The following is a 12,812-nucleotide window of genomic DNA, read 5'->3' on the forward strand; positions in this document are numbered from 1 at the left end:
GGCAGACATCTCAAAATACATAGTCTTCTGGGGGCTAAGCACATATTAATACATTTTGGTAGAGAGGAATATAGGACTACTGTCATATAGGTTATGTTATCGGGCATCCTTCTAATTCCCTTGAACAACCAAGATTGAACTTTTGAACTCTTTATAATTTCTATTATCTAGTCCAGTTAAAGTCCAGGGGAGGAAGCCCCATCATAGTAAAGAGGATACTAATGTGATGTGTGTAGTTCTTCATAGCCTCTTCATTTTGCTCTCAAAGTGCACGGAATTGATGGATTTTTAACAGAATGTAGAAAAAATTTCTCCCGGGGGGGCATGCCCCCGGACCCCCCTAAAGGGGCTGTGTTCCCCTTGGGGCTAAGCCCCCCTTGTTCTTCAAACCTAGTGACGCCCCTGGTGTTGGCCCATATAGAATGGGGCGCCATAAGCATTTGGACATTCAAGTGTTATGCTTGACTTCTCTATTTCAGAACCCAAAAGCGAAAATGAGGCAGATGGTAAGAGTTGAGATGGTGACCAAAGTCCAGGAGCAATACGAGGCAAGCAGTGACTAGGTGAGTTTCTGAGTAAAGCAGAGATGGAGATGGCCAGTTAAGGGGCTACTTTGGGGGAATGGAGGAACTTGTGGAACAAAGCTGGACAAGGGGCTCATCAGCTCGCCTTCTGGAGGCACTGGTGATGAGAAATAATGGATTAAGCAGGAGAAATAAACACACACGCACGCACGCGCACACACACACACACACACACACAAAAACACACACACACACACACACACAAACACACACACACACACACACACACACACACACACACACACACACTTTATTCTCACAAAGGTCACGGACATGCTGGCACACAGGGCACTCATAGACAAACAACCATTCGCACCCACAATTACACCTAGGGACAATTTGGAGTGCCCAATCAACCTGCCAATCAACCTTGGAATGTGGGAGGGAACTGGAGTACCCGAAGAAACCCCACACAGGCACGGGGAGAACATGGAAATCCTACACAGTAAGGCCGGAGCCGGAATTGAATCCTGCCCCTCTGTATTGTGAGACCCAAGTGCTAACCGGTCATTACCGTACCGCCTCATTTCAAACCAAATGTATAAATTTTTTTGCCAATCAAAATCATCTCATTTCAAAGCTGGCAAAGTGTAGAGTGTGAACCAGGTTTTTTTAGATATGAAGGAGCTACAATTGAATACTTTGGAATTAGTTTTTCTTGATTTAAACACACACACACACACACACACACACACACACACACACACACACACACACACACACACACCTCCAACCCCAGTATGACCACAGTCATTACTCATGGATTTAACTTGTTGCGGCTATTTTAGGGCCTGTTTATGCACCCACACCAACAAACAAGCATGAGACACACAAATCCGTCAGTGACAAGCAGCAAGACAGGTGGGGGCATGTTTCCGTCAGTTATGGACTGGGAGGTCCTTCAGTGCTGAACCTGGTTCGTGATGATTACACTGATGGACGAAAACCCACTTCCATTAGTGCTTAGTTTGACTTTTTTTTTAAAATTTGTCGTCAGTTGACATTCGTCACCAGAATTGGCGTCCATCAGTGACGGACTGTCAGTACTGACGGAATACCCACTTCTGGTGCTTTGTATTTATCACATCTATATCGCTTTTAAGCACATACACCCATCTACTGCCCGCTGCTTTCTTACCCCAGGTTAAGTTTGTCAGGATAAACGTGTTGTTGTCTTTTAGCGAAGGCATCTCATCATCACTCCCATCGACCCATTGCCTTGCTTTGGATGAGGTTATAGCTTTGCTGTATGTTGCACATCAAATGATAACAGTAGTCAACATTGGTGAGAATCTGATCATCACTTTCCTCACCACATATGTATTCACTTAAAAATTTGGCGCTGCGCAGACGTGTGTATTGAATGTCATTGGATTCTATTCATAAATGTAACACCAGCATGGGACAGTCCCTCTGAATCATTGTAATGTTAAATAGTGTGAGTTAGTGCTTCAGTGAAGACCACACCAACTGAGACCAAGGCCTTATCAAGACTCGGGAGTATGGAGACCCAAACAAGACTTAAGACTTTTGGAAGTATATTAAAAATAATAATAATTATAATAAATAACCCCCACCCCCTAAAAAAAAACTGAACAAAATGACCAGTATTTTCTTTTAAGTTTGCCACATAACAAGTACAACAAACAAGTATGTGCTTAGTACAAACACACATCAAATTATAGAAGCCAGAAAAACACATCATGAATCACTGCATAGTCCATGAATATTCACTTTTTTTTAATGAGCGAAATCAAATTTCACTTTGAATTTACTGCTTTGAAAGAATCTTTTGTTTTTTCCTTCAAGTTTTTGTCTTAAAATATGTTTAATCTTTTAAAAGCAATATTTGTTATGAAACAGATTTAATGAACCATAGTCATTCAGTGTTTTTTGGCGAATTGTACTCATTAGCAGTGTTGGCTTTCAGGCTCACTGCTCAGCCAAACGATTTTCTGCTTTACTTTCTGCTGCTGAGGCACCAACGTAAAAGTATGCTGTGGACTAGAAATATGTCCCGTTGGTCCCGTCAAGGCAATTGTGCTAAATTATGCCATTTTAATGTGGCGAATATGATATTAATGTCTCATACTATTTTTAGTTAGCAAACTTTGGTTGGTTTTTTCCCCCCCCCCAAACTGTCCTGTTGTCAGAGGTGACAAATTTGATTTGCATCCATCCGTCCATCATAAATCTAAATTAGGGTTAACTATCCTAACTTAACCCTATCCCCCTAACCCTGAAGTGAAGTTTTCTTGAATTTACACTTAGCATTCCCTTCAACAGGGGTAAATCGGTCAAGATAGTAAATGGGTTTATTGCATCGATATGAGTTTTGATCAGCACAGCGCCCAACAACCATGCTTTGTGCGTCGTGCCACACGCAAGCATGTCATGAAAGAGATTTGAATAGATCAAATAAAAACGATTCAAAATCTACCTCGACGGCCGTCAGAGCAAGTGACTCAAATTGAGCAATCTGTATTTTAGATTCATCACAGTGTCATGTAGCGAGGTGGTGGTGGACCCCAAAAAAGCAGGCAGGAGGGAGGAGCAGGGTGTACTTGAAAGATTGTATTAAAACTCAGAAAACTAAATCCAAAACAAACAAAGTCCAAAGTATCAAACAAAACACATGACCGAAGATAAAACATAACAATGACCAAAACCTGACTGAAACAAACATGACAGCAGCCAACAAACAGCAACAAACAAACATGACAGTAGCAAAGAGCAACAATGACCCGACAATGAGTGGTCGGGCTGGGAGTCCTTTTAAAGCACTAATTACCTAATGACCAACAGGTGTGCAGCTGCAGGGGAAGCCCTACAGTGCCACCTGTTGGTCCCAAACCGAATCATGACACACAGCCTCTGGAGTGTAGGAGAAAAGGCGCTTTCATTTTCGTGAGAACATGTGCCAGTTAACATGATTATTTGATAGGGAACACTCAATTAAGGGCTAATCCACCTGAGTGCATACATTTCATCAAAGTCCCTTAGTGATACACTTCAGTCAATAAAATGATCTGTGCACTCAAAAAACGGGCACGTGTGCTTATTTTTTGACATGGCAGAATATGGCCTTGTGGTGCCAAGTGCAGTGGTTTGATGTTCTACTTTTGAAAATTTCATTGATGGTGTTTTGAGTGTGATACTGTGAGATGTTCTGTATTTGTTGCAACTGACTGATGAATCATTGTATTCGGTCTTTGAAGTGTAAATTCATGAAGATGCACTTCTTAAACTTACGAGCAATAAGAATCGCAGAAGAGGTTACTACTTTAATGGGAAAGGAGAGATTTTAAATGTTTATTAGTACATTCAACCTCTGATTGTAGCACTTTTGGTGGAATGACCACTGACTGATTACACCTGGTAATCTCACTGAAGATAGCATTCATTCTATTGACATAAGAGTGCTTGAAAAAGAAAGATCAATAAGATATATTGACGAGGCTACTGTACAGGATGGTAATTACGATAAATGCGGCATTGCTCTGAGCCTCAGCAATGAGTGTCTGGTCCTGAAAGCCACACTTCTGAAACTGGCAGTGTTTTAGCATGGACGAATACACCGAACACTGCTGTTATCACAACTTGCAGAATATGATAACATACTGTACATCGAATATTCTGCCATTGGCAAAAGTGCTTAGCTTTGATTGGCACTTGAGGAAGTTGTCATTTTACAATGATGCGAGTTGAACTGATTCATCATCGGAAGTGCGTCTGTTTAACTTAAGAGTAATTATTATGAACAGTAATCAGAATAATGCGGTACAGCTCAACACCACCACAAACTACAATTACACTTTTTTGAGAGTGATGATCCAAACTAAAATCTGTCAAGGCATAACATTTGATGTGTTATTGGATATCATAAACTTGCAAAAGTGGCCATAATGTAATGGCAGGTCAGTGTATGTTGGCATGAGTTGAGTTGAAATAAGATATGAAAAAGCAAACGCCACATAGAGCAAGTCATCTACAGCTTGTTTGAGTTTGATCCCAATTAATGGGACAAAAATGACATTTTATGCAGGTCCCACAGTTGTCCTCTTAAAAACAGATACAGTGACATTGGACAAGTGCTAACTACAGAAGTTCAGTGTACATAGCAGCCTGTACGAGACTGTCCCGTCTCTCTGTTGCAGCTGTGTGGATAGCAGCAGGTCCATGCATACTCAGTCTCAGTCTTGCGCGCCTTGTCGTATGCGAGGTGTCCCGGCTGACTCCCCACCATCCTCGACTCCCCCCTCTGTACTAGTAAAGGCTCCAGGCCTGATGATGATGATGATGCTGCTGGGGGTAAAGCGATGAATTGGCAGAGGATGAGGTGGTGAGCTCGCTAGGACGGAGCTGCTTTCCACACGCACACATTCAGTCCAGCTTTTCTTTCTGGACTAACTTTGGAGCATCGACAAAGTCCCGGCCGTTGAAGAGGATCAGGCCGCATGTAACCACACTGGCTGTTCCCCAAAACAGAACATAAGCAAGAGTCTCCGTCCATGTGTCACCTACCGAGGAACGCCAGAATTACGATTAAGTAACATAGTTTCTATTTGTACACAATGGTTTTTCACACTTGAATGATGATTGTCCTACCAGCCATTAGCAAGCAGATGATACACATGGAGAATGCCACCACCATGATAATAGGCAACTGAGAAAGAAAAAAAACAAGTTGTATTAAAACAAGTAAACAAAAAATGAAAGTGTTAAGTTGTACCAGGCTTACCGTCAGAAATTTCCAGTCTTTGGGTTCACGTAGAGGTGTTGCCAAATCTGCTTCATCCACAGCAAAGTTACCAAGGAACAGGTCTATAGAGTCCTGTGTGGTGGTGCGGTGGGGGGGGGTATTTTTTTTTTTTAAAATTGCAGGTTTTCAATTAAGTTGAACAGAATAGCCAAAACAGTCATTCATCAGGCAGCATTTCAAGTTGTAAATATTTTCAATCTCATTGTACATACAAACAATGTACAGTACAGTATATATTTTCATGTGAACTGTCGTGGCTTAAGTGAATGATTTATTCTAAAATTAATTACGAAAGTGCTATCATGGAGCAGTACATGTTTGCATGCGCATGCTGTTAAAAGTGCAACTTCGAATAAACTGAAATGACAACAACAGCAACAGGTATATCTAGTGGCTTCAAAGTTCGACTTCTGTTTTAGAGCTTTATGAAGCCTCTAAATCACTGGTTCATGAGGAAGACTCCTGTACTTTGGTCGCCACATTGATACGAAAGAATTTCTGGCACGAGGCAGATTCGATATACAACTGGATCAGGAGCGGGCAATTAATTTTGCAAAGGGGTTACGTAAGAAAGTGGAACAATTGCCAAGTCAACTTGTTAACCTCATCATCTGTATTGTTTGAAATGAATTTGAAAAAAGCTCATTGTACTGGTTCAGTAAATTGCTACGTGTGTCCAAATTAGACCAAAATAAATAACTTTAAACTTTGTTCCCACTATTAGTTACCCTAGAATCTGTACTCAATTCTTTGTCATTGTGATACTATAGTCCCTAGGTAAAACGAATATTGGACCCATGACAAAGGCTGGCCTGATCTGAATAATTTGGACATACTGTACCTGTCTAAATCCATCAGAGAAATTGTTTTTGTAATATCGGATCATAGAGTTCCAGCCATCCATCAGCAGCCCCCACTGAGTTCGCTTGCCTGTCCTAAAGAGACAAAAAAACAATCGTAACTTAAATTTCTCCATAGGTTTCGTAAAAAGCAATTTGGTGATAGTGAGATGCAATTCATAAGTCAATAGATACTAATTCATAGTAAAATAGATATGAATAGTTGTGTTCAATAGAGAATAAACAAACTTCAATTTGGAAAATGGATAAGCTTTCTATTTGTATGACCCGAAATTCATTACACTTCATTTCACAATGTTTGTCAGTGTTTAGTTGGTGAACCACAGCAGTGAAGTTGACCAATTGGATGGCCGTATAAAAATATGGATGACAGCTGTTTTGAATAACTGACCTGGTGAAGTCTGTCTTCAATGCTCCGGTGCCTGCATATTGCTTGGCACATGCATCTGCATTGTCAGCCCAAGCTGCAGGTAAACAAGCAGCGCAAGGAGGTCACAAGACCATACTATTACTATTAGGACTTGAATACAGTGAATGCCTGTTCGATAGTACACAAAGTGAACGACTAAAAGAATTGTGTGATAGGCAGCTCACCATTTTTGTACATCTTTTCAAAGTCTGCTTGATCCTCAATGTGCTGATTCATGTAGAGGACCCCAATTTTCTGTGGTTGACACAGCACTGAGTTAAGAACTAAATAAACCAGTGGACTTGCTTGTTCAATGGGGTTGATAGTAGAACATATCACTTGACAATTTTTTACAGTTTTGTGTAGTGCTGCCATCTATTGGAAAATAGCTGTTCCCTCTACTGAGTAAACAGATATTAAAGGAAAGCCATCAATACAGTGTCACAGAGCAGCAACACGAGTTTAGTACTTTACAATAACACATATCGTATATCATGTGTGTCATTCGCATACAGTGCTGAAAGAAGCATCACTAGTTCAATTGTGTTTAGAACTGCATCCAGTGTTTGTAGCATGACCCATACCTGTCAACTCATATGGTTTAGCCATAGTTCATACGGATTTTGTGGTGAATCTTACATATATGGCCGTATCGCACAAATCATACGGATTCTGAAAATTTCCGTTTTCTTTTTTTTTTTTCCCCTAACAGGTAGTTCCGTTTGCTTTTGCCCAGAATGGTGCTAGTCTACTCGAATGCTTTCATTTCCGGTAACTTTCCAGTAAATCACGTGGTTCCTAGTTGAAAACAGCAGAGTATTCATTGCATACTTCGGTAGTGTACAAGCAAGTTCTACAAGGAAACAAATATATCATTCATATTTCGTGGGTTTTTTTCTGCCGTTATTTTGACATAAAATGCTTTGGTATGTTATAAGGATTTTTTGCTCTTTATAAGGATTTTTTGGTAGTTTATACAGGTTGGCGCTCCAAAAAGTTGACAGGTATGATGACCGTCCTACCCGCAGCTGTGCTTGCAGTGAGCGCCGGGCCAGCAGGCTCTGGATGACATTTGTCCGGTCCAGACAGTCCATGCAGTTGCTCCGAAATGTCCCCTCTTGATTTAACAGTACCGTACCATCTGAATCCACCAGGAAGTATCTGTGCCCCAAATCCACAATGTTATTTTAAATATGTTGCTAATTCATTATGCCGTTAAATCCAGGCTATGTGGTTTGTTTATTTGAAAAAAAAAAAATTATATATATATATATATATATAGCTGCACAAAATATGATGTTCCTGAGGTTCCGAGACAATATACAATTTTCTTTGTCATGTAAACCACACGGGACATTTACCCTTGACTGGCCTCAATGTATATTATGGAATCTCTCCCCAAAAGAGAATAAAGCTATGTACAATATATTCGCGTTTGATGTCTTTTGTTGTCTATTTCAGATTACATTCCAACAGAGCCGAGTAATCTTCCCCATCTGCAACCAGTCCGTGAGTGAGACCCGCGGGGAATGCTCTTTCTATACATATGTGACATGTTTGAATCCCTGGAAAATACATTGAAATACGGCACGTTTCATCAAACCAGCAGATTGGATACTCGCGTCACAATATACACACACACACACACACACACACATATATATATGTGTGTGTGTGTGTGTGTGTGTGTGTCCCCTGTAACAATTATGTTTTAATTGTAATTCTTACATCACTATTAACGATGTTTAAAAAAAAAAAAACAAACAAAAACAATTTTTGATTTGAAAGGTATGTTTCTTGTCTTGTTGTTCTCTCTCGATCTAAAACAGGCAAGATATGGCTCTCGAGGAACCGGAGTTCCATCCCCTTGTAAAGCATTCTCTCAAAAATAAAAGCAGACGCAAACTGACCCAAAGTCCTCCTGGATTTCAGCAACCATGTCCAACAGGATGTGCAGACGATGCCATCTCATCCGACTGCACTCTTTGTGGAAGTCAAATGCTATGTACCTGAACAAAGGCGAATCTTGTTGAACAAAAACATTAATTGAGCCGTAGGTGAAAAGGAACGTGCATAATGGGTGACTCTTACTTGATGGTGCCGTTTCCTAAGCCAGCCACCATCTTTTCAAAAGTCTTCTCCAGTGGTTTTTCTGACCCTTTCTGGTTGATCTGAGAAAAGTGGGGAAAAAAATGAGTAGCCCTATTGAAAGGCATCAATAACCATAAATTAATTTCTTGTTTAATCATGACTTCGTTCTTGTTTCAGTTTAAATTCATCTCTCCTTTTATTATTTAGAATTTTATCTGTGGTTTTATTGTTCTTGTTTTGATTGTAAAGTGTCCTTGAGTGTTTTGAAAGGCGCTTATAAATGAAATGTATTATTATTATTATTATTTTGTATCTGAGTTCATGTTTGTTGTTGTTGTTTTCTAGTTAAGGCCAATTTAAGTATGTTTTGAGTGAGTGGGCACTGCCTATTAAAAAAAAAAAGTCAGACATGAAATACCATCAATGTTATCACCAAAAGTGATTTTTGTATTTTATCATCTTACCAAATTCAAAATAACTTGCTTCCCATAAAGAATGATCTGTGAATCGAAGTGTCTCTGGAATCCATCCAACTGAAGAAATAAAGCGTGGGAAAAGGCAAATCACATGAGTAAACTACCAGAATTAAAGTCTTTAATGAGTACAGCAATGCAAAAGAGTTGTTTACGTGGTTGACTGTTTTGCTGATCTGTGGTCTTGGCTTATACTTCAGGTTGGGCCTTTGGGACCAGTAGAAGGGTATTGAGCCTCTTGTCTGAGAAGGAGATAAAACAATGTATACATATCCCTACATTTCTCCCACCATCCATACAAGTGTGTACAAACAAATGTAAATATTATTGGAGGGGGAAGGGGGGATTTACCACATCCTTGACATTTCTACCTCTTTTCGCTAGCAAGCGACATCTATCAAAGCAGTTGAGCCAAGTGGTTAGGATCATTGCCTGCCACCGTGGGGATCCCAGTTCAAGACCAACCACCCCTAAAATACCCCAGGCACACGACTGTGTTATCTTTGAGCAAGACACAGACATCCTGAGCACTTAAGTAGCCCCACTGCTTCAGTGAGTTCCACAAAGAATGTGTGTTTACTGCGTCCAAGACTGTGATGGGTCAAATGCAGAGGTTATATTTATTTCATGTACATTCATACAAATACTGATTACATCATACAAATATTTCATGACATCTGAAAACGTCAACGGGATTCATCAGCTCACCTGAACAAAAGAAGCCTTCGCACTGTTGTACTGCACTATCTGTTCTGTCTCCACGTAATTAGCGGCATGGCCCTCTGAATCAATGCCTGGTAATGAATAAAGAAGCTACAATCATGGTGGGCTGGGATCCAATGAACCAATATATGAAGTCAACCTAATATCCACTGGATGTGGCTGCATTTCACTTGGGAAAAGAACTTGAGTTAACATGATGTCTGGACATCACAGAAAAACAAGGAAGAATTGTGGCTATTGCACAAATACCGGTAGGTAGGTGGCCAACTTCAGTTTTAATATTCACGCACTGCCATATTCTTATGGACGTCAACTTTATGGCCATGTTAGTATACCAAAAGATTACTGCTGAATGAAATTCCACTTGCGTTCAGTATACGTTGTGGATAACAGAGTATTGTTACCTCTGACGTAGTAGCGGACACCAGCTCTAAAACAGCTCCTTCTGGAGATGATACTCCAGTCAAAAAGTTTCCCATTGATGCAGCTTGACTTCATGATGATGACTGGGAAACGTGTGTTAAGAAATCAGAAGAGTAAAAGTGAGGTATCAGAGCTACAGGCCAAAGATGACGGAGCGCCACCTTCCTGCCATCCAAGTGACAGTCCAAGGTGGACCTTGGACTGATGAGATGACCAACATGGACAAGTTGGTCATTCAAAATCTCACAACCATGTCGATGGTGCATCAAACAAATGAAATAAGCCGGAATTACTGGTTCATATGGGGTCAAATTGCCAGGCGCTCAACAAGAAGTGTCAAATGGGAGGGATAAACAGTTTCTTTCAGATAACAATAAGAGGATACATCCATGGACAACAGGGTACACAAACTTGTGCAACTGTTAAAAAAAAACAAACAAAAAAAAACAGGAAAAATTGTCAGACAGACTTTCAGCACTACATGTCCCAATTCCTCAAAGTTAAAATGTATCTATCCAAGATGAGTGACATGACTCTCACATTTATATCCTATAAGACAAAACAAATGCATTACCTCAGGCTGTGCAATGAATTCCCTCAATAGGTGGCCATTCCAGACAAAACGCTGATCTGCCTGTAATTAAAAGTAAAGTAAGCTGTTCAATTCCACAAAGCTTTTCCTGTTTCATCTAATTGTTTAGCATAGTTATTCCTTATTGGCATGAGGATATGAATGACATGGGGCGGCAGTGGTAGAGTGGTCCACTCCCAGTGTGTTATTAATGTTACATATTTTTGTGTAATACGTTGGGGAAGGGAAGTTGTTAGCGGTCAGCAGTCTGCCATTACAGGGAGCGATCAGAGCTGTTGAGATATATCCATATACATACCCTCTCAAGAAGGCTCATCTCCTGAAATTCAGGACTTGTGTTGGCCAGGCGTTGCAGAGTGTGGGTCAGGTCGTAGTCTGTTGCAAAGTAGAAGCTGTCTGTGTGTAGTACATTGCTGATCATGGACAAGAAGGTCTTGTCGTCTAGCATCTTTAAAAAAAAAAGAATGAAAAGTGAGCGCCACAGGACAAAACAGAGGCTTTTTGCAGCATGTTATGCTTGCTGCTAAATCTTGAATAATCATGTTAATAGCAATGTAGGCAATACATTTCCATCTGTTTTATTTATTGGTGTTTATGATTGACACAAGAGACAACAGAAACATCAAAAGTGAACCAAGAACTCTGGTACAAGTTCAATCATGGATGTCAAAGAGGGACATTCCACCTGGTTGTCAGTTAGATGTAGTATTGTCTTCTTATAAGAGATGACATCAAAGTCCAGAGCCTTCCATACAGCATGGCCCAGTAGGTCCCCCACCTTCTTCTTCTTCGTGATGATGATCATGTACATACCTAACACAACCATTGAAGGATGAGGATATTAGATTTGTCCAAGACCAGCTATTTCACGGTTTACTATTACTACATACCTGCCACCAAGCGTATTGTCCCCATGAGTCCACATATTGGCCTGGTCTCAGCAGATGCAGGAATGTCCTTCTTAACTGTGGACGATAGCAGGGACATGCAAGCGCAGTAGTTAGTGTGCACAAAATCCAAATGTTAATATGCAAGTACCATTCCAATAAGTGAAGATTAATTCATCCATGAATAGTGATCTCGCACATGGTTGGTTTTGAATGTTATCAACAAAAAGAATGCCTACTTGTGAGCGTCATCTCAGTTGACACCCTATCGATGGCCAGCACGTCCTCAGAGCCATCGTCACAAGCCTCGATGTAAAATTTATCAGTTGTAGTACGCCTGTAATGGGAAGAAAAACAGCTGCTAACACCTCATGCTTCATTCTCGCAAAATAATGCAATTTAACAGAAACAACCAACAACTGTTAAGAAGGGCAATGTCTGAGGCTAACGCGTATGTATTGGCTAAAAACAGATGGCGCCATTCCACAAAACATTTGAATATATAATCAGGTAGCAAAGCCACAAAAACTTTGTCGAGTGTCAAACGTGTTTTCATCGCGGAACCGGGGACGTACGCGTTAAAACGACTGTACGTCATTCGATTCAACCTGACATTATTTCGCTGACTTAGTCGTTCAGGCAGTATCACAGATGCCTAATTGTTTTAAACTGCAAAACAAAGCAAGGCTGTATTAGTACGTTCCCAGCACTCACAAATTGAAACTCTCATAGGTGCTCGCCATTTTTCATTCAGTAACCTCGTCCGTGACGTGTCAGCCCCAAACGTCAACTTCCGTCATCAACAGTGGGGGACTCATTGTTACTGCGCATGCGTTAAACAGATTTCATAAACAGCTGAGATGATCGTACTATCTCTCTCTCTCCCTCGATAGATAGATAGATAGATAGATAGATAGATAGATAGATAGATAGATAGATAGATAGATAGATAGATAGATAGATTTCACAATTTTGAACATTAAATATCTCGTCTTTGCAGTGTATTCA

At 40.4% G+C, this 12,812-nt stretch overlaps 1 protein-coding gene across 2 annotated transcripts; it reads right to left on the reverse strand.

Moving 5' to 3' along the window:
- Positions 1–3,865: 3,865 nt before the first annotated feature.
- sacm1lb (SAC1 like phosphatidylinositide phosphatase b) lies at positions 3,866–12,679 on the reverse strand. 2 transcript variants are annotated; one of them, XM_019879955.1, is made up of 20 exons: positions 12,519–12,679; positions 12,044–12,141; positions 11,808–11,882; positions 11,603–11,730; positions 11,216–11,365; positions 10,900–10,959; positions 10,711–10,744; positions 10,307–10,408; positions 9,888–9,973; positions 9,335–9,421; positions 9,171–9,239; positions 8,707–8,786; positions 8,526–8,624; positions 7,638–7,776; positions 6,801–6,870; positions 6,598–6,670; positions 6,188–6,281; positions 5,326–5,418; positions 5,193–5,250; positions 3,866–5,104 (listed from the first exon to the last, which is right to left on the reverse strand). In XM_019879955.1, exons 1-20 carry the CDS (start codon positions 12,545–12,547, stop codon positions 4,968–4,970), a joined length of 1,761 nt encoding a protein of 586 aa, XP_019735514.1. In that variant the 5' UTR covers positions 12,548–12,679; the 3' UTR covers positions 3,866–4,967. The 2 variants fall into 2 exon arrangements, with proteins under 2 accessions (XP_019735514.1, XP_019735515.1); XM_019879956.1 differs by lacking the exon at positions 12,519–12,679 and adding an exon at positions 12,380–12,480.
- Positions 12,680–12,812: the final 133 nt, after the last annotated feature.

The sequence above is a fragment of the Hippocampus comes genome, unplaced genomic scaffold (assembly GCF_001891065.2).
Source record: "Hippocampus comes isolate QL1 unplaced genomic scaffold, H_comes_QL1_v1.1 scaffold135, whole genome shotgun sequence".
NCBI classification, from domain to species: Eukaryota; Metazoa; Chordata; class Actinopteri; order Syngnathiformes; family Syngnathidae; genus Hippocampus; species Hippocampus comes.